The sequence below is a fragment of the Coturnix japonica genome, chromosome 5 (assembly GCF_001577835.2).
Source record: "Coturnix japonica isolate 7356 chromosome 5, Coturnix japonica 2.1, whole genome shotgun sequence".
Classification (NCBI taxonomy): Eukaryota; Metazoa; Chordata; class Aves; order Galliformes; family Phasianidae; genus Coturnix; species Coturnix japonica.
The window spans coordinates 49,805,177-49,828,865 of record NC_029520.1 but is presented as its reverse complement, the minus strand read 5'-3'; the positions used below and the strand labels follow the sequence as shown (position 1 = coordinate 49,828,865).

At 42.2% G+C, this 23,689-nt stretch overlaps 2 protein-coding genes across 7 annotated transcripts; one reads left to right on the top strand and one right to left on the bottom strand.

Moving 5' to 3' along the window:
* The first annotated feature begins 28 nt into the window (after positions 1-28).
* JKAMP (JNK1/MAPK8 associated membrane protein) lies at positions 29-4,666 on the top strand. 2 transcript variants are annotated; one of them, XM_015865781.2, is made up of 7 exons: positions 29-90; positions 559-650; positions 1,058-1,212; positions 1,995-2,201; positions 2,856-3,037; positions 3,712-3,788; positions 4,076-4,666. In XM_015865781.2, the coding sequence occupies exons 3-7, from the start codon at positions 1,151-1,153 to the stop codon at positions 4,292-4,294; spliced, it is 747 nt and encodes a 248-aa protein (XP_015721267.1). In that variant the 5' UTR covers positions 29-90; positions 559-650; positions 1,058-1,150; the 3' UTR covers positions 4,295-4,666. The 2 variants fall into 2 exon arrangements, with proteins under 2 accessions (XP_015721267.1, XP_015721266.1); XM_015865780.2 differs by lacking the exon at positions 29-90 and adding an exon at positions 364-468.
* On the bottom strand, positions 4,535-23,452 carry LOC107315416 (coiled-coil domain-containing protein 175-like). Of its 5 annotated transcripts, none has more exons than XM_015865774.2 (20): positions 23,329-23,452; positions 20,911-20,996; positions 19,775-19,886; positions 17,875-18,010; positions 16,653-16,881; positions 15,478-15,600; positions 14,992-15,101; positions 13,772-13,853; positions 12,668-12,804; positions 12,436-12,546; positions 10,793-10,864; positions 9,488-9,620; positions 8,908-9,039; positions 7,829-7,967; positions 7,459-7,538; positions 6,826-6,978; positions 6,100-6,202; positions 5,953-5,996; positions 5,535-5,697; positions 4,535-4,733 (listed from the first exon to the last, which is right to left on the bottom strand). In XM_015865774.2, exons 1-20 carry the CDS (start codon positions 23,408-23,410, stop codon positions 4,714-4,716), a joined length of 2,247 nt encoding a protein of 748 aa, XP_015721260.1. In that variant the 5' UTR covers positions 23,411-23,452; the 3' UTR covers positions 4,535-4,713. The 5 variants fall into 5 exon arrangements, with proteins under 5 accessions (XP_015721260.1, XP_015721261.1, XP_015721263.1 ...); XM_015865775.2 differs by lacking the exon at positions 23,329-23,452 and adding an exon at positions 21,607-21,800; XM_015865777.2 differs by lacking the exon at positions 23,329-23,452 and adding an exon at positions 21,469-21,600.
* Positions 23,453-23,689: the final 237 nt, after the last annotated feature.

Here is a 23,689-nt window from a genome sequence, read left to right as displayed (position 1 = left end):
GCCACGCCCACCTGAACAGCGCCACGCCCCCTGTGCTACAAGCCCCGCCCAACAGGCGGAGCAACACAGTGCGCCCCGGTGGCGCTGTGGGTAAGGTTAAGGTTAAGGTTAAGGTTAAGGTTAAGGTTAAGGTTAAGGTTAAGGTTAAGGTTAAGGTTAAGGTTAAGGTTAAGGTTAAGGTTAAGGTTAAGGTTAAGGTTAAGGACGGCACTTTGCAACACCGGAGGCCCTCGGTTCGAATCCCCCTGTGGCACAATGGTAGCAGTGCCGCTGTGCTACAGGAGGCTCTGTTGAATCCCGGGGGTTGGACTCGATGATCTCTACGGTCCCTTCCAACCCGCACTATGTGATACTGTGATACTGTGACACTGTGGATGGGGAGGGGTTTGTGCGGAGGGGAAGTGACGCAGGCGGAAGTGTGTCAGCAGTGCGGGGCTGTGCTGCGTGGTGCCGGGATGCTCCGCTCGGGTAGGGCTGCGGGCCGGGCTGTGATGGCGGGTTGGTGGGGTCGGGCCGTATCGCCGCGGTAACGGGGCGGCTCTTTGTCTCTCCCCGCAGCTGTGGACATCCAGCCCGCCTGCCTGGGGCTGTACTGCGGCAGGGTCGTGCTGGCCGTCAACGGCTCCGTGGAGTTCTACGGGGATTGCGGGGTAAGCGCTGCGCACCGGGCGGCACCGCTCCGGCCCGGCTCGTATCGGCGGCTCCATCCCGAGTTGTGTGCATTCAAATGTGATGGGGAGAACACGAGTGCAGGCAGAGACATCGCTGAGGCTGCTGTCTTGACTCTTTAAACATATGATACACTTCCTGTCCTGTTAATACTCAAAACTTTCTGTTTTTTTCCCTTTTATTTAGAGTCTAAATCTCACTTCTGATTTAAAACCGTTTTCCCTTGTCCTAACACAGCACGCCCTGCCCCCGTTCTTTCTTACCTCCTCCCTTTAGATACTGAAGGGCCCCTATTGAGTCTTTCTCCTCTCCAGGCTGCGCAGCCCAGCTGGTTTGTGACGGGTTCCTGGTGGGTCACGGTGTCTCAGTCAATCCCTGCTTCCTGTAGGTGTGTCCCAGAGGTCAACGAACTGATGACAACAAGATCTGCCGGGAGTGTGTGGGATCCCCAGAGCGCTACGACTGGCTGTACCTCGGCTTCATGGCCATGCTGCCCCTCGTCCTGCACTGGTTCTTTATCGAGTGGTATTCAGGCAAAAAGAGGTCAGTAAATCCCTCCTTCAGTTATGTTACTTGAAAAGTAAACTTGTAACCGTGAGCATAATGGACTGAGCAGTTCTGCAGAGCACCTGTTGGTTGAGCCAATACAGCAGTGCAGGGCAGTTGGATGGGGTTTTTATTTCTGAGAGAGACCTGGGTCCTTCTTGCCCATCTCGGCTCTCAGATGTGCTGTTATCACTCCTGCTTCCTTTGACATGGCAACGATGTGAGCACTGTTAGACTTCACCTGATGGGATGCTTGTGCTGTATTTACTTGTATCTCAAGGCTGAGCACTGAGGAGCTGTGCTGTTCCAGCAGGAGGTAGTTCAGCTCTGTGAAGTATTGGGCACAATGAAGAAAGCAGTGCTTTATTTTGGCTGTGGATATTTGCTTCTTATGCTTCCAATTGGAAGCAGCTGCCTGTGCCTTCCTAGAAAGCAATGCTTCCTTGCATCAGGTCACATACATAGGAGAATGCTTCTCCTGATGGTTTGATACTGTTTTATTCTGTCCATACTAAAGCAAGCATTCATTTTAGAAACTGGAATGATTTCCAGTTACTTTACATACTGCGTCATCCGAGATACGGAAAATGAATTTTCACATTCAGCTTAAAATACTGAATATTTTTTATTGATTTATTCATATGGCTTTGTCCTATCCTTGGTCACAATGAATCACAGCTGCAGAAGGTTTTGTCCTCTCTGGACTTATGCTTTACGGTCAGCATTTAGATTTACTTTAGTGATAGCACAACAGTAGTAAATGTCTCTCTCTTCTGCAGTTCCAGTGCACTGTTGCAGCACATCACTGCCTTGTTTGAGTGCAGCATTGCAGCAATTGTTACTCTGCTGGTGAGTGACCCCGCTGGCTCTCTGCACATCCGCTCCTGCAAGGTGAAGAAGCTTTCAGACTGGTACACAATGCTCTACAACCCGAGTCCTGATTACATCACTACAGTGCACTGCACTCATGAAGCAGTCTATCCCCTGTGAGTATAAATTCTTCCATGCTCAGAGCTCTCACTTCCTTTCATACATGTTTGTTTCTGTCTGTGTCTCTTCTCAAAGCTGTAGAACATGTTCCTTTATACCTGGCTTGTACCCATAAGTATCAAATCCCCTCGAAACTTTTCATGTACTGAGCTGTTCTGTGTGTCAAACACATTAGTACCTAATGATGTTTTCTGAATTGGTGAGGATAGAGTCTCTGTTCCTGTGTTTTCCTCTTGCTGCATCCTCAGCATGCAGCAGGGAAACGTGACAGAGAAGTATTACAGAGAGCAGTTTGTGATCAGCTTCCTTCTTGCCACCAAAGAATCACAGAATTGTAGGGGTTGGAAGTGACCTCCAGAGATCACTGAGTCCAAACTCCCTGCAAAGCAGGACAGCATCACACCAAAGGTGGCCTATTCTAGGATATTCCTCTGTGAAGCATGTAAGACTTCCTTTTTTATCCCCATTTGTTGGATCTTGGCCATTTCCTGTAGGAAAAATCACTCTGCTGTTCTGTGTCTCCATATCCCCCTCCTAACAACTGTACATTACAGCTGGCTCTGGCTAACACCAAATCTCCTGGTTCTCAGTTGAGTCTGCAGGACAAACAAGACTGCGCATTGTAAGGAATTTCTCTCTCTCATTTGCAGGTACACGATTGTGTTTATATATTACGCCTTCTGCCTTGTGCTGATGATGCTACTTCGACCTTTTCTGGTTAAGAAAATTGCCTGTGGCTTAGGAAAGTCCGACCGATTTAAAAGCATTTATGCGGCACTTTACTTCTTCCCAGTCCTCACCGTGCTCCAGGCAGTTGGAGGAGGCCTGCTCTGTGAGTTCTCTCCTGCTAGCACTAAGAAACCTACCTATAAGCACTCTAACAAATGACGCGCAGCAGAGAGGGGAGGAATACGATACTTTTTGCTTCACAGATGAGGATGTTGCTTAAGTTGTTGTTTATGAGAAGTGCCATGTGAATGAGTTCCTTGTTAGTAGCCCAACACTGCTTTGCCTTCTGCCTGTGCTGCTAGAGGCCGTCCCTTTATGAAAACAGGCATAGAGTAGGGTACAAGGGGATGTTAATTCAGAATGAGGGCACATCTGATTTCAGAAGTGGATTTAAGTGTAAGTTTGTGGAGCTCAGTTACTCTCTGGTTTAGCTCCAAGCACACTTCTCACAAGGAGGGAACTGTGTAACAAAATCCCCACTTAGCCTGACTGCTTTTCTCTTTACCTTTCTTTACCAGTTAGTGATTTATGTGTACAGTCCCTTCACTAGGAAATACCAGTGTCTGCTGCTTTTGACAAAAGTTACATTTGAAAACCTTAGGTGGAAGCACTGAATAGTTGTGCCCGGCTGATCCCTATTGCTGTATGTGTTGGATGTGATGGTGGTGGGTGAGCTTAGTGTGCTCTGCACCCTTGGTTATATGGAGGAATCTCTGCTGAAATGCATCATGCTGTATTTTTTAACCTATAAACTAACTGGTTACTGTTTGCCTTTAGATTATGCCTTTCCATACATCATACTGGTGTTGTCTCTGGTTACGTTGGCTGTGTACTTGTCTGCTTCTGAAGTGGAGGTAGGTAAACGTGTTTTCTATATTGGAACTTCTCATAAAATACGTGAAGGATTAAAGACAACTGTCACTTGGATTTGCTCAGTAGTGTTTTAGAAGCTTCTTCCTTTGACTTCTCTTAGCTGGAAGATGTTACTATGAGAGCTCCCTCTTGTGGTGCACTGAGAAACTGCTGTGTGCTAGAAGGCCTTGAATCCAGAAGGCTCAGTGCAGTGTCTGTGTGTGTGACCTGTGCTGTGTCTTAAATATGAGGTACATCCTGCTAACAGAATATTGTGTGTATTTTCCAGTCTTTCAGGGATCTTCTCGTCAGGAAGAAAAGGCTTGTTGTCCTCTTCAGCCACTGGTTGCTTCATGCCTATGGAATCATCTCCATTCCCAAACTGGACAATCTTGAGCAAGACCTCCCATTACTTGCCTTGGTACCTGCACCTGCCATCTTCTACTTGATGACAGCAAAGTACACGGAGCCGTCACGCATACTCTCAGAAGGTGGAAATGGACATTAAAAGGATTTTGTGCCAACAGTGCTGTCCTAATGATCTGGGTTAAACAGCTCGAATGCTTGTTATGCATTTGAAAGCTTCTGTTTTAAAAGAAGTTATTTGTGTACAGGTGAAACATTTCTGAATGAGACTGTGGTATTAAAAGCCTTTGCTTCTATGAAGAAGACAGAGTCTAGTATGGATGAAAGGAATTGTCTGTATTTATCATAATGCATATGCACAAAAGCCTCAGACCCATTCTCATACAGTATTTTGCTTGTATTTATTTATTTTTTTAATGTAAGATTTCAGGTGGTGTTTGAATAAAGCAACACAACCTTTGGAATAGAATTTCAATGAGGGGGGTTTGAATAAAACATAGCATTGGTTTCCTCATCCCATATGCTGGCTTCTGTCTTCCAAAAAATATCTTGAGCTTTTCCTCATTTATTCTTAACTGCATCTAATTGTAGGAGAAAGGAGAGGAAAAGTGCTGTAAGGTTCAGTAGATGCAGAAAATGCCATTTGCAGACATGTGAAAGTATGGCCTTAAACCCCATGTGCTAAAATACCATTTATAAAGCTGACCTGCGTTGGTCTGTTTTACTTTATCCACATTCAGGTCTGTCTATATTTGCACATTTGCCACATCAATACACACTGTGTAGGAATGTGAGCAGACAGGGCAGCAGCAGGTGGGAGAAGCCTTTTGCAGAGCTGCAGTACTGAACTGTACTGTGCTTATCTGTATTTATTTCAATGTAAGGATTTCACGTATTATGGAAAACCAGCCCAGGAAGTAAATACTAACATGGCCCTTCAGATGAAGCAGGGAGCTCTTCTGCTACACGTTCACCATCCTCCCCTCCTCTGCCTGGCTTCCTCCTTGGGACAGTTCCCTTCCTCTGTTCATTCCCTCTTCCTGGCATATAACCCAGACCCAACCATTTCAAAGCAGCCTCAATAGCCACAGCCCTTATCAGCTCCACAACACAATTAGAAACTACTTTCTGTTACAAGCAGTCATGCAGTGACCAAACCTGTGAGTCATAACAAACAAGGACACAGTGAACCAAGAAGGAAAGCAGAAATCTATAGGCTTAGAGCTAAAGAAAGGAACCAAAGCAAGTAGTTTCGCTTGTGTCCATCTAAGGCCCCTGTGTGACAACAAACCTTTAAAAAGTGGAAATTAAAGATGAACCAACTGAATGAAACTCCTCTAGGACTGAAAAACAAAGAGTAAAAAAGTGTTGGTGCATCTTACCATCATTGTCCATTCTAGCTTTCTTTTCAAACAGAGCATCCAGTCCTTCCAGACTATCCCGTACCCTGCTGTTAATGTCACCAATCTTCTCCTCTCGGTGCTGGATTTTTCTTACCAGGGCTGCCAATGCGTTCAGAATTTCCTGCTCGTTCTCCAGGAATTCCTGCAATGACATGAGGTAGAACGTTTCTTTCCCTCAAAATTATGCTGAGAAAGCTTTAATCATCTTGTTTTCCCACAGCTGGACCAGCCACCCAACTAATAGCCCTGCAGGAAGTTTTCCATTGATGACCCAATCCTTGCATTAAAAACAGGAAGGTTCAGATCATTGGAAAACACAGGTTTAATACTGTGCCCCACTGTGAAGTTAAACAAAAGGCAGTGCCCTATTTGTAATATGAAATGAATTGAATTTCACCTTCTGAATGGAGCTGTCCTCTGCCCATCTCTCCAGAAGTAAACCTGTATCAGAGTCAACAGTTAAACTATGGTAGGTTGTTCTGTAAGGACTGAAAGATATTCCCTGAAATATCACTTCTCGTTGGGAAGCTGTAAGTAACGTTACCACGAAGCATTGCCAGGTCATTCTGAATTTTCACTATCGTTGACTGGTGGACTTCTGCTTCAGCATTCATTGCCAGGATGTCTTCTTTCATCTGCGCATTGCACTGGGAGAAAAAAATAAACACGACTGAATAGTTGCCACAGTTTGTAACTTTTCTAAATGAATTTCAAGCAGTTTCAGTGTTTCTAAAGATATCAGCAAGAAGAATCTTAGAATGGTTTGGGTTGGAAGGGACCACAAAGATCATCCAGTTCCAACCCTCTGCTATAGGCAGAGATACCTCCCTCTGGACCAGGCTTCTCACAATCCCATCCAGCCTGGCCTTGAATGTTTCCAGGGAGGGGCACCCACAGCCTCACTGGGCAACCATTCCAGTGTCTCACCAGCCCCACAGTAAAGAATTTATTCCTGATATCTAGAAGCTGAACTTGGACTTGCAGATAAGCAAAGGTTAATTGCAGTACTCTGGATGAGCTTTCTTTTGACAGCATCCATTTCATCTTGCTAATTGAACAGTTGCCAAAATCAACACAGTATGACTACATCCATGGTTCCAGATAAAATGAGGAAGGGTACTGGGAACACAACAGCACATCCAGTCCTTTAAAAGACAAAGTCTGCCCTGTGGTGGTGGTTGTGTTTCTGCATTTCCATGGCTGGCTCCCTCAGAAATGAACAGATAACTTCTGATTGAGAACGAGCACTATCAAGCTTCAATATACTCACTGATTTGAATCTGCAGTTCTCGATGTTCACAATGTCAAGTTTCCTGTTGATCTCATAGATGTCTCTTTCCAGCAACTTCATACTCTCAGTTTGATGCTTCATCTGGCTGACGGCAGCATCACGCTTGATCTGCAATTGCTTCTGTAGCTCCAGCTGTAAATAACAAACTCTTCACTGTTAGCTGACCTTTATTCAGGAGTTTTGTACCCAAATAAAGTGAAAAGAGATTTTTACAACACGACACCTTTCGTTCAGTAATTTCTAAGTAACAGCTGAGATGGGTATCTCACCAGGAAAGAGAAAGAAATACAGAGAGGGATGCTCACTTACAGGACACTGCCCTAGCAGTAGCAAGCATCTGAATAAGAGCAGGTTCACAATGGCCTTAGTTCACTAGTCTCTTTTTGGCCTGCCCATGTGCCTAGGCAATACAAAATCAATCCTAAAGGCAATTCAGTATGAGCTGGGCTATAAGCTGAGGCGCCCCACCAGGCAGAAACACAGCAACAGAGATGATGGCAACCCTGAGCCCCAGCTCATTTTCTCCAACCCCAGCCTCATAGCGCCTGAGAGAAAGTAGAGCTGGTGATGGAAACGTTACAGAAGTGGTATGATTAAGTTTTAAACTTTTACTATTTCCTCCTTGAGCGTCCCAGTAGTCTTGATTGATTTCTCAATGGCTCTTTGGATTTGTAACTCTTCATCTTTCTTTTCTGCAAAGCAGAGAAAGGGTTTTTAAGGCAGCGCAATGACTGAATTTTAAGGTAAAGCTGCTGTTAAGAAAACTAGGTTATATCAGTAAGTGAGCTGTTTAACTGGTCTGGCATTTAAAGATACTCCATGTTTATGCTATAGCTATGTCTATGGATTCTAGTTGTTGCAAAGAGCTCAGCTAAAACTTGTTTCAAAGTTCACCTGAGCTGCAGGCAGACAAAGTGCTATGGCACACTGCAGTAACAGCAAGTGGAAGTCCTACTGTGTTGAGGAGGTACTTCACACTTACTTAGAAATGATTTCCTCAGCTCTTCATATTCTGTATGCTTCTCATCTCTTTCCTTCTGGGTTTCTTCCAAAGTCAGCATGCTCGCCTTTAACTTCTCTTCTATTTTAAGAAGATTTTCACTTGCAGTTTTGATGTCATCCTTCAATGAAAAGAAACATTAATTGAAGGAATTCTTTTCTTCCCCCTCAATTATTCTTCCAGTTTGTTAAAAAACATTCGTGATTCCAGTTCTGCACTGTAGAGGGTGCTCCCACCCTTATTGTGTCTGTCTTCTGCATATGTGATCAGCACTCACACTGTTCTACCACCTGAGACATTGAAGAAAATAAACATTAATTTCAAACTCAGAGCAGGCCACTCTCAAGCCATTTGGGAGCTCTGTTCTATTTGGTCAGTGATTACAAAGGATAAACGTATGTGTAAACCAAAGTTACTAATCAGTAATAGAAGAATTTCTATTCTTCTATCCAGTATAGCATAAAATTCCATCAAAAGCTACTTAATGTACATGCTGTCTCCATCCATAGAAGTTTCTGACTTGTTATTTATCATGGAGACAATAAAGAAGGGCAGTTCTGTGTTGGTTCTATATCTGATACTGCAGAAGACAGGCTCCTGGGAGGATCAGCTCTGCGTCTTACCCCATGGGGCTGTTTTAAGAACTGAACCTTCAATACATAACCTCTCCACCAGAAAAATGAGGAGGATCCTCAAGGCATTTTCTAAATATACCTCTCTAAGGTGATAAATACAGACACTTCCTACAGTCCTGGCATCTGATTTATCCCATTTCCAATCAGAACGTTGATCAAGAACTAAAGAGTTTTCCTGGGAACGGAACATACGCTGTGTACCAAAGACTGCTGAAGAGTTTGAAATTTCCCAAAGCTCTGCATGGCTCATACTCAGAGAGAGAGAGAGAAAAATGTCTTGAAATAACTACTGAGCTCAGCTCCATCACGATACAGCAAACACTACCAGTTCTGTATGGGATGGGACCATTTCATCCACCAGAAATTGACCTGGGGTTAATTAAAAACAACAACAAAACAAAGCATCAAAAGAAACACAAAGCTTACCTCTAGATGTTTTATTTTATTAGTAAAATCTTCATTATAACTCTTGTAATCGTTTTTTTTCTTACGTGCTTCTTCAGTCAGCGCTTTGATTTGGTTTTCAGACCGAAGAATTTCTTTTTCAAGCTCTTTGGTCTCATAATGGAAAACAAAACAAAGGACAGGGATTTCTGAAATACACAGTGTCTACCTGAACCAGTAGGAAATAAGCAATCAGAACAAAACGAAAGTAATCTGCACTGGAAATACATCTGCTGAGATAAAGAATTGCTTTTAAATCATGGATCATGAATCACGGAATTGCTGACATGGGAAGGGACCTCTGGGGTTCATCTTGTCCAATCCCATCTGCTCAAGCAGAGCTACCCAGAGCCAGCTGCCCAGGACTATGTCCAAATGGCTACTGAATACCTCTAAGGACGGAGAGATTAAGACCTTTAGATACTGAAAACCTTTAGACCTGATAACATGCTTATTCACTTCCCCTTGGAGGCTACTGAGTTACCAATTTGCTGTGAATGTATAGCATTAACATGTTGTATGACTGAATGCCATGAGTTATAATACCTGCTGTTTAACATACCTCCTTAAGTAGCTCAGCTTTCCTTTTCTCACCAGCCTCTATCCTTTCATTCCGTTTTCTGCTTATATTCTCCTCTTCCAAGAGTTTGCTTTGCATTGCTAAGTACAGTAGTAGCCTCCACTGAAGCATCACTCTAGTGACAGATCATAAACAGAAATAAGTTGAAACTGGAGAAAAAGCAGTGAAGGGAGACACAACATGACTGGACACAGCATTACTGGAGCAAGCGTAATTTGAGAATATGGAATATTTATTTATATTACTGAGGGGAGAATTAGGTTGGATGTTAGGAAGAAATTTTTTACTCAGGAGATGGTGAGGTGCTGGCACTGCTACCCAGAGCTGTGGGTGCCCCATCCCTGGAGGTGGCCAAGGCCATAGATGAGCCCTGGGCAGCCTGAGCTGGGGGGGGGGCAGCCAGGCCTTGGCAGGGGTGGGCCTGGGGCATGTGAGGTTCCTTTCAACCCAACCACACCATGAATGCAGGGGGGGGGGGGAAAGGACTACAATCAAAGGAGTTCAGCTGGAAGCCTGGGATCCTGACAGAATCTAGAAAAGATGCACAGAAAGACACAAAAACCCCTATGAGTTTCTATTTAAAAGTGTCCCTGTACTGAATACAGAGAAGGAATCTAGAAGCAAGCAGTCTTCTGTTACGTCTGGACTAAATAATTTGGTTAATTTATCTTAGCAAACTGAAAAGCTAGAAGGGACATGATTTTGTGTTCATAAATCCCTGGGGCTTGTAAACTACAAGAAGGACAGAGCATAGCACTGATACAAGAACAGCTGTTGACATGAAAGCGCATACTGGAAGTCAGATAAAAGATTCTTATTTATCAAAAGAGTGAGAATTTAGAATGGCATTTTAATGAGGGGAAAAGCAAAAACAGCATTATTGCATCATGGAGATAAAAGTATGATGTAAGTATTCAGTTCAGTGACCAATGGATGTTAATTACATTTAAAATTAATAAGAAATAACAACCAATCTTTTCACAGCTTTCTATCCTGGTAAATACAAAAAAGCTTATGAAATATTGGAGGATATTTACTGCCATAATGATGAAGACCAACTTACATGGTAAGTTCAATGCTTCTCACCACTTGGCAGCACAGTGGGACTGTTCAAGTGAAACAAAGCGTATATTTGAGGAAATGTTCTTCTACTGTCATTCTATCAGTGGATATTTACATAGGGAGGCTTTGGTTTTATATCTCTGATATAATAGCAGCTAAGGGCAGTAATGCATTAATTTACACCTTTGTTTTTAAGGATACAATACACACGGTCTCTCATCTTACCTCATCTTATTTTCTGCCTCCAGATTTTGCTCTAGAGATGCCAGTTCCTTTGCATTATTTTCCTTGGTTGTTCTGTGGATGTAAAAAAAAAAGAGAGAGAAGCTTTCAGAAACAGTGTTGAGTATTTACAAGCACTTTCCTTCAGATTTTTAGCAGAGCTTTTCAAAATACCCATTTAAAATTAAGAGAGTTAATATCAAAGTGCATGATTCTTATGTGCTTTCGGTGTATTTTAGGGGAGCTCAGTACAAGGAAAAAAGGTTGGTGGTGTGAGATGAGTGATTCTTACTCCTTCAAGACTCAAAGGAGATAGGAAGCACCTGCTTTAAGTCCAGAAGGATTCACAAAGAAGTAGGATTGGGGTTTCTTCCAAAGGTTTTATTGTTCCAAATGCAAACTTTATCAAAGCAGCACTCTAAGATATCTCAGTAGTAGCACACTGTAGTCCTAAGTAATTCTTTCAAAATGATGAAAAACCCAAAATTGATGGGAACGTCTGTTCATCATTCCCCAAAATTAAATGATTTGGGCTAAATGGACAGAGATGCTGCTTCCGAGGAGACCAGTGAAGATCCAGAGAACAAGGTTACCATGTACAAACAAAACAAAAAGAAGTAGAATGACAGCGTCTGGGAAAGAGTGATCTTTCAATCCCTTTTTCTAAGACGTTTTGCAGTGTTTGATGTGGTCTGGTTCAAACTAATAGCTGAGAGAAAGCTGAGAGAGCTCTGGTTCTGAAACTAATAGCTGAGAGAAAGCTCCAACACCCCTTCCTTTCCTCTTGTTACTTCAGATACTGAACTAGTGTCAAGATACCATCTGATGACTATTTCACCTCTCTATCTTGTTAATTTAGTTTTATACTGTAGATTTTGTTTACATTGCTCTACAAGTTGACCTCCTCTTCAGCAATTTATTTGCACTCCATATTTACATGGCAATAGTATTTCCTTTGTCCTATTAGAATGAAATGTACTTATTTCCCTACAAAGCAGGGTGAACATATTATACATTTTCATGTTCAGCGTGAAAAGGGAGGCAAGCGAATGTTTTCTTACATTTTATCTATAATTATATACATAAGCTGGACAGCACTGCATTAACACAATGTTCCTCAGTAGGATTTAGAGAGGGAGCCGGGAAACCACATTAACAGCCTCTTGGGGCCACACTACAAGAAAGCTGTGCTGAATGAGGCAATTGGTGGCAAAGAAAACTCAGAATGCATGAAAATACTTGACTCTGCTGGGTCTGGAGGACATAACTGGCTGATCCTTTGCACTTTCTCTGAATAAATGTAGATTTTCTCAAGTACCACCATAAAAGGATAATGGTTTAGTCTAAGGCCTGGTACTACAGGCATGAGCTGGCAGTCAGAATCAATGTTTGTGAATCTTTACATTTTACACTGCTACAACATCCTTCATTATTTGAATATTCCTCACCTGGTGATAAGAAACTACAGACTGAGTTAGGATAGTGGGCAGCTGTCCTCTTCAATGTATGAGGTTTAATTCCAGCCTACTGGTAGTGATTGTAAACCCTTCTAAGTTCCTTATTAGATGCTCCACTTCAGAATACCTCAAACCAACAAGAAGGGGACTGAAATGATTTACTATTGTTGTTACTGAAAGATTACGTACAACAGGCTGTCCTTAAGACTTTCAGTTTCCTCCTCCAGGTCATTCGTTTTCATCGTGAGATTTTTTAGAAATTCAAGCTTTCCATTTAACAGAACAGATAAAGTCCATGATCTAACAGAAAAAAAAAAAATTAGATCCTTTGGTAGAAACGTGGTCTCAGTGCATGGCAAGAAAAGCATTAGTTGTAAAATGACAAAATATCTGGATCCCAAAGCTGACAGGTAAAACCTACTTTGTGTCCATCTCATTTCTTTTTCTGGCCCAGTATTGTTCTTCTTCCAGCGCTCGCTCAAACTTTTGGCGCACAGCTTTGTTTTCCAATTTAAGTTTATTATTCAGGCATTCAACATTTTGTAGATATTCATTAACCTACAAATAAAGATTGTAGATGTTAGCTGAATATTCTTTCTGTCTTTGTTTTACCTTACAATAATGTCCTATGCTGCTATGGTGCTTTTCACCAAAAAAAATCCCAGAGGACTTCTAAATAAATAGAGTTTGACTTCATATATGTAATCAACATACACAAATGTCACATTCCCATATAAAAGTCCCTCCCCAGCTTTCCTGTAGGCTCCCTTCAGGTACTGGAAGGCTGCTATAAGGTCCCCCCAGAGCCTTCTCTTCTCCAGGCTAAGAGCCCCAGCTTTTTAATGGGTGGTCACCTTGTCTGATATACATACATATAGAGAGGTTGTGAACTTAATTCAGAAACCATCTCCAGATGGACGTATGTAGTCTGCATAACAATAATCTCAGGTAGTAGGACTTCCTTCACAGAATCAGCAGATGGAGTGCCACAGCTAGTTATCTTTACCACACAGGTGATATAAATTAATAACATAAAGAAGCATGCAGCAAATCATCAAGAATCACTGTGAAAATTCCACACCCAGATTTCCAAGTCAGGATACCAATCTCATCCTTGTAAACAGATCTCACTACAGTCTTTATATATACATCAGTCTGTCCCATTCTCTTATTGCAAATGGACTCTCTCCCAAATCAACACCCTAGTCTCACAACCCCTGGTTTCTTGCATCCCAGCTCACAAGATCACAACCTCAAGTTTACACCAGCTCTCAGTACCCCCTGAAGTATCATAACACTTGTCCATGGTCTTCGTTAAAGAGGAGATCTCACCACTGCCTTCAGAGCCTAAGCAGAGTAGAAGGCAAATGTCTGTGCATCTTCTACATGGTTGTTTCCACTCAACATAAACACATGGGCAAATCAAAGCACCTAAAACAATTCATATCCCACTTTGGACAGGTCTGATTGACTGTTTCAAGACCTGGCTTAGTAAAAGTTCTAATCCAGAATAAAAATCTCTTACCTTTCCAAGTTCCTGATCAAAATCCTCTTTTTCTTGTACAATTTGTGATTGTAAAAGCAGAAACTCAGAATCAACCTGATTTCTATCAAACAAAGACAATTCGGACATATTAGGTGAGTATTAACACAAGATTATTAAAAGCTATCATAGAGTAGCTTGGGTTGGAAGGGAACTCAATGATCATCAAGTTTCAACCCCCCTGCTGCAGGTAGGGCTGCCAATCATATAATATATATATATATATATATACTCATTTCCTTTGACTATCTCCTAAACAAACTGGGAGTCATGGAAGAAACAAGAGTTGACCTAAAGAAGTGCTAACACAAAGGAAGAGCAGATATCACAAGGCTGTCCTTTTGTATAGAAGGCAAAACCCAAACTGAGCAGGCTTTGAGATAATATGCCAAATACTGTGAAGGAAAAAATACACTAGCCAGATTCTTTCTTTAACTCAGCTGCTTAACTTCTCTGCTTCATCAAATAATAGAATGAGTTATGAAGGATGAACAATTTGAAGGGCATTAAGACATCCATATCATCTAACAGCTTCAGAAATTCAGTAGAATGAGAACAGAAGGACAACACTACTACAATGAGGCTATAAAATTCACCACAGCCCACGAGTCTGTGGTCATTCACCAAGTTGCAACTACTTCTAGGCCCTTTAAACATGAGCATGGATGAGGTGCCTAGCACAGATCCTCCTACTGGTACTCCAGAGTGTAAAGAGAAGCAATTTGTAACTGTCTGCAGAAGCAAAAGCCATGACCAGATGGTGGCTGCAGCTCATTTCTTTACAGTAATTACACTGTTAATTAATGGCAGTATTCATTGCATGAAGTCATTAATGGATTTGTGCTGCCATCAAGAAAAACATTAGTTAACATTCTGAATGATAATTTTCCCCAAATTTCACACAATTCCTATTTTCTTCTTTGTATGGGTTCTTAGCTCATCCTGGAGAGCAAAAGGAGTTCAAACAGCAAAACTGAACCATCAGAAAGTCTCATTTTTCCCCATCCCCTTCAGTCATATAAAACCTTCACACAACCAGTGGCAGAGTCAGAGGGGAAGCAGCTGAGGAGCTACCCTGGGTGACGCTACATTGAGGATGGAATTTGGCTGCTTCATCATAAATATTGGTGTCATCTTTTCCACTGAAAACACTGATGCAGGTTCAGCAGAAAGATCAGACCAAAGGATTTATGAATTCTTACTTCTTTTCCACAGCTGCCACCATGTCTGCCTTATTCAGATCCATCTTTTTTTCCAAGTGTTCCCTCTTTTCTTTCAGTTCTGCGATGAGAATTTTCTCATTATGTATAGCCTATAAAAGATAAAACAGGCTGTGCCAAAATAAAATACATTAAGAAAACAACAACAGCAACCCACCAGACAACAAACGCCTTTCCTGCCGCTGATCTTCAAGATTTGGTAACATCTGAATGGGATTTTCTTCTAATATTTTCTAGAAAGTCTGAGATTTCCCACTCAAAACAACAACTGTCCACTGAAAAAACAGAGGATAAGGCCGTATTTATTACATCTATCTACAGATATCTGCCATCCAGTGAGCTAACACGTAAGCTTATTATCCTTAAAAGGTAGACTGCAGTTTACTCTAAATTCCCCTCGCTTTGACTGATTATGGAATTGAAAGTTGATCTTTCAACTGATCCACAAGAATCCTGCATTGAACTTACTGTGGAATTCAGATTGATCAGATGTTGCAGGTCTGATAATTTTACATTCAGGTTTTCAAACTCGCGCTGTTTTGCCGAAGTTTTTTCCTTCTGAGCGTCGAGGATTTTTTTCATTTCTCTGTTCTGCATTAAAAAATGGCACAATTAATTCATTCTTAGTAACACGCGATGCGTTGCTTAAAAATTTATATGAAAGCATCTGGAGCCTTTCAAAATTAAATGAGCACAACAGCTACGCTGGCAGAAAATAACCTTCTGCAAAAACCACAGCTACGTACCAAAGGAATAAATCCTAGATGAAAAAGAAATGATAATTAATAGATGATGCAAATGTGGATCTGAACAGGAGGGGATATGACTGCTTATGAGGGTGGACAGTGATAGGACAAGGGGGAATGGTTTTAAACTGAGGCATGGGAGGTTTAGGTTAGATATAACAGGGAAGTTTTTCACCTAGAGAGTAGTGATGCACTGGAACAGGTTGCCCAAGGAGGCTGTGGATGCCCCATCCCTGCAGGCATTCAAGGCCAGGCTGGATGTGGCTCTGGGCTGCTGGTTGGTGACCCTGCACACAGCAGGGGGTTATAACTGGGTGATTATTGTGGTCCTTTTCAACCCAGGCCATTCTATGACTCTATGATGTCTCAAGAGCTCATGTGATTTTATTTCATTGTGGGAACCTGATTATACCATCCGGGAACGCTGCTACAGTTCTGTTCTGCAGAGATATAATTTCCATGACCAAGCTTTCATTTAATCTATTTGCTTGTTTTTAACAAGCAAGGATACCAAATGTATGCAACTGAAAGTAGGACAGGATATAAAAACCAGTAAAACCTTATCTCACAGTTTGGTGGTAAATATAGGCACTTTTATTTTAAGCAGTGTGTCTGAAGGGATGCAGTCCCAGCAATCATTTGTCGCACACGCAGCAAGAAGGACCGATACAGACACATCATGAGATGAGCTGATAGAAAATGGATTTTATATACCGTGCAATTTCAATGTGTGTGTGTTTGTGTGTGCACGTAAGAACCTCCTACACACACACAGACAAAGCACATCTACAACAAGTCAGTTCTGTATTTGGCTGCTGTGGAGACTTAAGTTAGCTGCAAATAGAAAACCAAACACAGCATGTGGCACAGTTTCTCAGGGCATTTCAAAACCTTTACCTTTTCATCACATTCTTCCATCTCTTTCTCAAGCTGACTCATTCTTTCAGCTATTTTTGCTTGCAGTTCTTCTAATGCTGCTTTTGCACTGATTAGTTCTCTTTCTATAGCTCTTGTTCTACGATCAGTCTCAAGTAAGAGCACATTTGTGCTAATTCTCGTTGCCATCCTTTCGTTCAGTAAGTGCACTCTTTCTTTATGCTGTTTCTTCAGGCGCTTTTGTTCCTCACTGAACAAAAAACCCAAACCATTAATGTCTTCTGTTACTGATCACTGCTTCAAATGTTAATTGCTTATCCATATGTTGACAACTCAGACTCCACTGTAAGTCACAACATTCACCAGCATGTGTTATTAAGACCAAGACACTTCACTCTAATGGAACAGCTGTCTGTTCTTTATATTATTACTTTCTCAAAGTTCTACTTTTTCATAGAACCACTGAATGGTTTGGGTTGGAAAGGACCTTTAAGACCATCCGGTTCCAACCCCCTGCTATAGGCAGAGACACCTCCCTCTAGAGCAGGTTGCTCACAACCCATCCAGCCTGGGACTGCAGTGGGATTATTTTCCATAAGGTTCATTAAAAATGGAAGGTCTGCCTTCAAGCACCAAACGAAAGGAGAAAGAAAACTTCCCCTAAGAAAACATGTTATGGTTTATTTTTGAACAGCTCCATAGCAGCTTACCAGGGGGTGACAGTAACACGAAATCTGCTGGGGGAGAAAACAAGAATCATCTACCGAGTCTCTGTCATCTTTGGGTACCTCTTGAAGAAGAAGAGGGACCTCTATCACAGTTACTGATTCACAGAATCATAGAGTAATCTGGGTTGAAAACTACCATAATGATCATCCAGTTTTAGGGTTCCTCCCATTTTTAATTCTCAGTTTAGGAAAAAAAATTATGATCTTTGCAGTCTTTCCTTAACATAAATCATTGAAAGAGAAAACTCTCCTTTGCCAAAGTGAGAAGCCAGGCAGCAGCCAGCTGTCCCCAGCCAAGCTTATCAGGGTTTCAGGCAGCAGCAAGCAGGCTCTGATATTAAAGAAACTAGATCTGGAGAAGCAGGCTTGATGCTGCAGCAGCACAGAGTTGCCTAGAAACACTGCAGCGAGCTGCAGGGGTGAGAGACAAGCACTGCTCACCATGTTTTCATCACATTTCTGTTCGCCTTAATCACCTTGCCAGTATGTTTTTCCTTGCTCAGATAAATACGTACCACAGTGCAGCATTCTGCCTTTCACAAAGGGCTTGCTTCTTTTCCAGTAAGTCAATTTCATAAGCAATGTTTTTCAATGCAGACTGCAGCTGATTCATCTTAACAGCACCAGACTCACGTGACGCAGCAACAAGAGCTACAAAATAAATACAAAACACACAGAAGCCTCTTAGCTGCAAAAAAGCATGGCTGAGATAATGCATAAAGGGATTGATTCATAATCTTGGACCCACAGCTATAAGTACTGTCACTTGGCAAGGAATAGCTGTGATTCTAAGGCACTAACGAAATAACATCCCCTAAATCAGGTTTTATTTCAGCATTTCAGTCTCATCACAATTTCCCTGAGTCATCATCATTTATCAACGAGAAGAAGTCTGCTGTGTTCTTAGAGAGCCATTGCTCTTGTTCATACTATATGCCTACTAAATTCCCTGGGCATACAGCAAAATGATAAATATACACTGAAAAACATCTGCACCAGCAGCTCTGGCAGCCACAGAGAAGGAGCAGGATCACCTTGCTTGAATTCAACAGCATTTCTCCCTGAAGAGCCATAGCTGTGTGAAACTGAAGAGCCCACGTGAAGAGGCTGAGTGGATAAAGCTCTATTGTGCATGGGCATTGTACTAGCACATCTCTCCAGCTTCTGAGATAACAGTCACATGAGTGCACAACCACCCACCCAAAAACAGCAGCTGGTATAAACAGCCAGCTACCTGCACAGCAACCATGCTGTAAGGCAGAGAGAAGGTGAGGGAACAAATCAACAAACAGAAAATGCAGCTGGAAAAGAAAACTCCAGTAACTCCACTAAAACTCTCTGCTGTTTCCCAATGAGCCTAAAGCTGATCACACAGCCTCATGGTTACCCTGATAAACAAACCCAACTCCACTGCTTCTCCTGTAAATAAATAAATCCCATTACTCATCTAGATCAGCTACTTGACCACTGACCTTTGTGCTTACATTGCAGTTAGAATCATAGCATCATTAAGGTTGGAAAAGATGACCAATATCATCTATTCCAACCATCAACCCACCACCCATGCCCACTAAATCAAGGCAGATGAATCACAGAATGACCCAGGTTGGAAGAGACCTCAAGGATCATGTAGTTCCAACCTCCCTGCCTGGCAGGGCCACCAAACATACACCTTTACTAGATCAGGTTGCCCAGGGCCCCGTCCAACCTGGTCTTGAACACCTCCAAGGACGGGGCATCCACAACCACCCTGGGCAGCCTGTTCCAGGACTTAACCACTCTCCTAGTGAAGAACTTATGAGATCTAGCAGAGTATGCCTCGGGCATCTTAAAGGTGAAAATAGAAAGAAAGAAATCTCAGTCTTCATTTTCATCTATTTTCATCTCTTCTTAGCCAAAGATCAAGGTACTTCAAGTCTGTGATTCTTCTGTCTTGCTTTAAACACCCATTCCACATGAGATGAATCATGGCTAAGTGCTCCTTTCTCTCCATCAGCTGTAGGAGGCACTTGATTGGCATCTGGTCAGATGAACCCCACCCAAAGTAGCGTTTCTTATTACATCATTATTAATCCTACTTCACAAGAAAGGAACTTGCAGCACAGAGCACTCAAGTGCCTCATCACCAGAATGAGAGAACAGCTGTGGCACTGCTGCAGTTGGAATGAATGCTGCAGTTCTCCTGTTGTTCTTCTAGTGCTTGTGCATGGTATTCAGTGAAGACATCTCTCACTGTTACACAAGGGAATAATCCCTTACAGAGTCACACCTCAGCAAACACCCATCTTGACTCATTAATAAGTTATTGGCAGCCATTTGCCAGTTCTATTTTCTATTTCACAGAATTCTTCACATCATTTACATGCACAGAAAACTCAATTTTCTTCTCTTTCCAGAGAAAGAGGTTGGTTCTACCTGCCATCTCTGCAGCAATCTCTCTTGGAAGACTGTGCAATCTGAAGCGAAGCTTGCTGTTCTTTATAGTCTCTTCTTCTAGGCATTCAATGGTGTTCCTTCTCATTTCTTCCTGTCAATTAACAAATCCACAAGTGAGAACAAGCATAACAGGTGAAAAAGCACTTCTTCCTTAAAGACCATTTTTTTAATCCTCCTTGCTCATACTTGTTCTCTTTCGTCCTTTCAGTCTTCAAAGTAACAATAACTTGTTTAACAGGGTGTCACTTGTGCAACAGAAAAGCCTCATTTCCTCATGGCCCAAAGCTGTGCTGAAGAACAGAGCCCATAGCTGGCCTTCAGATACACCAGAAGGTCATCATCTGGTTCACAGCTGGTGGTATGAGAAGGGTCACCTTTAGAGTGATGGTACAGCAAGAGAAAAGGAAGGTAACCAGTGGTGGTAACCAATGGTGGGAGGAGCCCTCAAGCAATTGAATCCCAAAATTCACGTGACTGAGAATTTCAGGTGGATTGACAAAGCCCCCACCTTCGCCCCCCAGTCTATGGGGAAAGAAATCAGTCCCTAAATGGATGCTGATATTGCAACGTATGCATAAAACCAAACCTATTTTTCTCCTCATTTTTGCTAGCTGTTACAATCATCAGCAAAGACAATGCAGGAAGAAAAGACACCATTAAATTTTGCTGTGTACGGAGCAAATTCTATATGCATGACTATAAATTATTTGCCTTTCATTGAGAAGATGAAATATTTAGATATGTAAAATAAATGTCTAAGAGGTTCTTAATTTCATATGAATTACATCCTCAATTAGCTGAAGCAGTGAAAAAGAAAACAGCTTTATGAGTTCAGCATGTTATATAAAACACTCATCTCATAAGGCTAACACAGCGCTGGTCTGAATAGTTGATTCAAAGCCTACTGATGGATATACCCAATATACCCAATGGAGATACTTGTTAAAGCACCACCTGCTTCCATCCTCCAACTTTACCCAACCTACCTCTCTCTTGAGTAGAATATAATGTACACAGGAGAACACATGTAAAATTACAACTGTTGGAGACTGATTTTGTGGTTACCAGCTAATTTTCTGCTATACATCTCAAACTAAGTACTATTTTCTTCTTACCAATTTCTTAATAGCAGCAATGGTGTCTTCAAGATGCTGCACAATTTCCCCATTGAACACACAGTCTTCATTTTTCACATATTTTTCTGAAAAAAAAACCAAACAAAAACAACACCAAAAGACAATAAAATAAAAATGGATCATTTTTAAACTTCAAATTCTGATTTACTGCTCTGCAAAAATAGTTCTGAAAGAGAAAGATTTGCTCAAAAATTACGTGCCAAATATCTTTCGCCTTGTTCTAAAGTAGGTCAGCATCTTCCACACTCCTTGTGGTGCAGGGAAAAGGCAGATGCATGGGGGGCACATGAGGGCTATGGGACCTGATAGAGTTCTCAGTCCTAAAATGGCTCCAAGTTAAATTCTGTGGAAACCATCTTTTAAAACAGCCCTTGAGAGAGGTTATTAGCTGAAGTAAAAGCTAAAAGCCATATTAAAATTTAAGTTCTGCTTGTGAAGCCTTATTTTTGCAGTGCTTTAAGTCATCCCCCTTTCAGAGCCCCTCTGGATTACTTTGTGTGTCTGATACTTTTTTAAAGCCTTTCTGTTTTTTCTTACTCTATGCTCCACGAGTCATTGTCTGATGCCACCTCCATCACTGTCAAAACCCTTCTCTTTATCAAACCCTTAAGCTTATTAAAAGCAGCACAGAAATCAAAGTGACATGCAAAACACATCAGCTATCCACTTTCTGACCTCTCCCATTCAGAACCATAAGCACAAACTTCCTGCTCCAAAACAGCACCAGTCACAGTTTATCCCCTCCACACAACAGAACATCATTTGCTTTCCATCTTCTTTAAGCCTAATAAAGCCAGTGCTTTCCCACACCTGCAATCCTTCCTCCAAAACACTTGGTCCTTATGGCACATGATGCACTGCACCTGGCAGTGACCAGCAGGGCAGACCACAGACATTAACTCAGTGGGGTATTTCTACATCAAATCAGGTCTCATACTATATTTCATGTCACCCCAAGACATTCAGCTCACCTGTGTGTGCTTTTTTCTGACCTCTAGGTTTTAAACTCTATTAGGGACTTTATATTTGTACAGTCTTTGAAACGAAGCTGTTGAGATGATGCCCTGCAACAAATCTCATAAGGAATGGGGAAGCTCAGATCCTTGTTCCACACAGTCCTTTGTTTGACAGCTGAGGCCTTCAGAAGTGAATGTTTTGCGACACATATCTATAACCACAGGCTGTGCCCAATCCTGGTTCTGTATAAGAAACCAGTTTTGTTAGACAAGAATAACTCTCCATCACAGTTAAACAGATTTGACAGCAATGGAAAGTTTTGAATGTTCTGAAATTGGGAAATTGGAAATGATTACCAGAGGCAACGTCCCTGTGTGTGCAATCCATCCTTTGGGACTGCTCAGCCTTAATACTTGTCTGCCCCTGCTTCTCAAAGGAATACTTCAGAGCCAGATAAAGCTTGTTTGAAATTTGTCTCTTGCTATTTAGATTATTTAGTGCTTTTTCTCTAGAAAACTTTATTACTCTTAGCTCAATTTCCTTGCTTACACTTGGAGCAATCCTTCTTTTGCAAGATGATTAATCTTTCCTTTTAAAGCAAATTTATTCTGCTTTTAGTCATTGCTCCATCTCCTTCATAAAGGCCTTTGCACCAAATTGCTGATTGCTGAATTGTTTCCATTTTGCATCTCTGTAATCCACTCAGCTACCTCAGAAGCAGACTGTATTTTTCACAGGTGATAAATGTGATTCTATTGGTCACATTTGTCTTCCAAGAAGGCCCAAAAGCTCCATAAGCTGATTTTTGTCTGATACAGCCCAGGAAAAAGAAAATAGCATTCAAGATAATTCAAGAGCTTGTAACTTTTCAATGCCTAAAAGGACTGAATCTGTGCTTTCAGCCTATTTAAAACGTCCTTCCTTCACACACCATGCCATGTGCTCACTTCAGAAGCTGTGGGGACCGCAAGCACCTGCCTCACATCACCTGCCATGACCAAAGCCTTGAAGAAAAAGCCCTAGACATCTTCACTTATGTGCTTGCCAGAAAGTCTTGAGAGTCCCACAGAGGAACCAGATGGCCACATATGTGATAACAAAACCAAAAAGACAAGGAGGAAATGCATTAATAACCACGGCAGCCATCTCATTTAGAAACACACGGCCTACACATAGCTCGTCTCCATCAAACACTTGCAGTGACTCTTTTCTTTGGATTTTATGTCTCCCATATTAACCCCAAACCAGGCTGCAGGAAGGAACCATAATATCTGAGGATATTTATGACAAACAATGCTGAGGCTTGGTGCTTTCCTTGCTCCCGTTCACACCAGGCTGTGGGGCCACATCCAAGGGAGAGCAGCCCTCCCTCCCACACATGGCACAGCCTCATCCTGCCTGGGGATCTGGAGGTGCCCCAGCAGCCCCACGCACGCTCACCCAGGCTCTGCAGGCGATGGATGGCAGCCACAGCTACCGCAGAGGGTGGCAATGCCACAGCGCCTGCCTCAGGCCTCAACATGGCGGCTGGGCCAGGCCAAGCTGTTGCTAGGACACTGGGCACTGCAGGCCAACTGCTCTGTCACCTTGGCTGCAAGATCACACTGTGTCTGCCTCCAGGGAGGCCAAAATATTGCTATAACCTACTAGTGTGTCTAGGACCATGTATTACATGGCATTCTTGCAAGCACAGCACATAAAGTACTCCTAGATGCTAGCAGTTAAACATGATAATTTCTGGCCTTGGAGGCTATGCTGCTACCCCAACCTTTCAAATCTTGCAAGGTTTAGAAGTAATAGT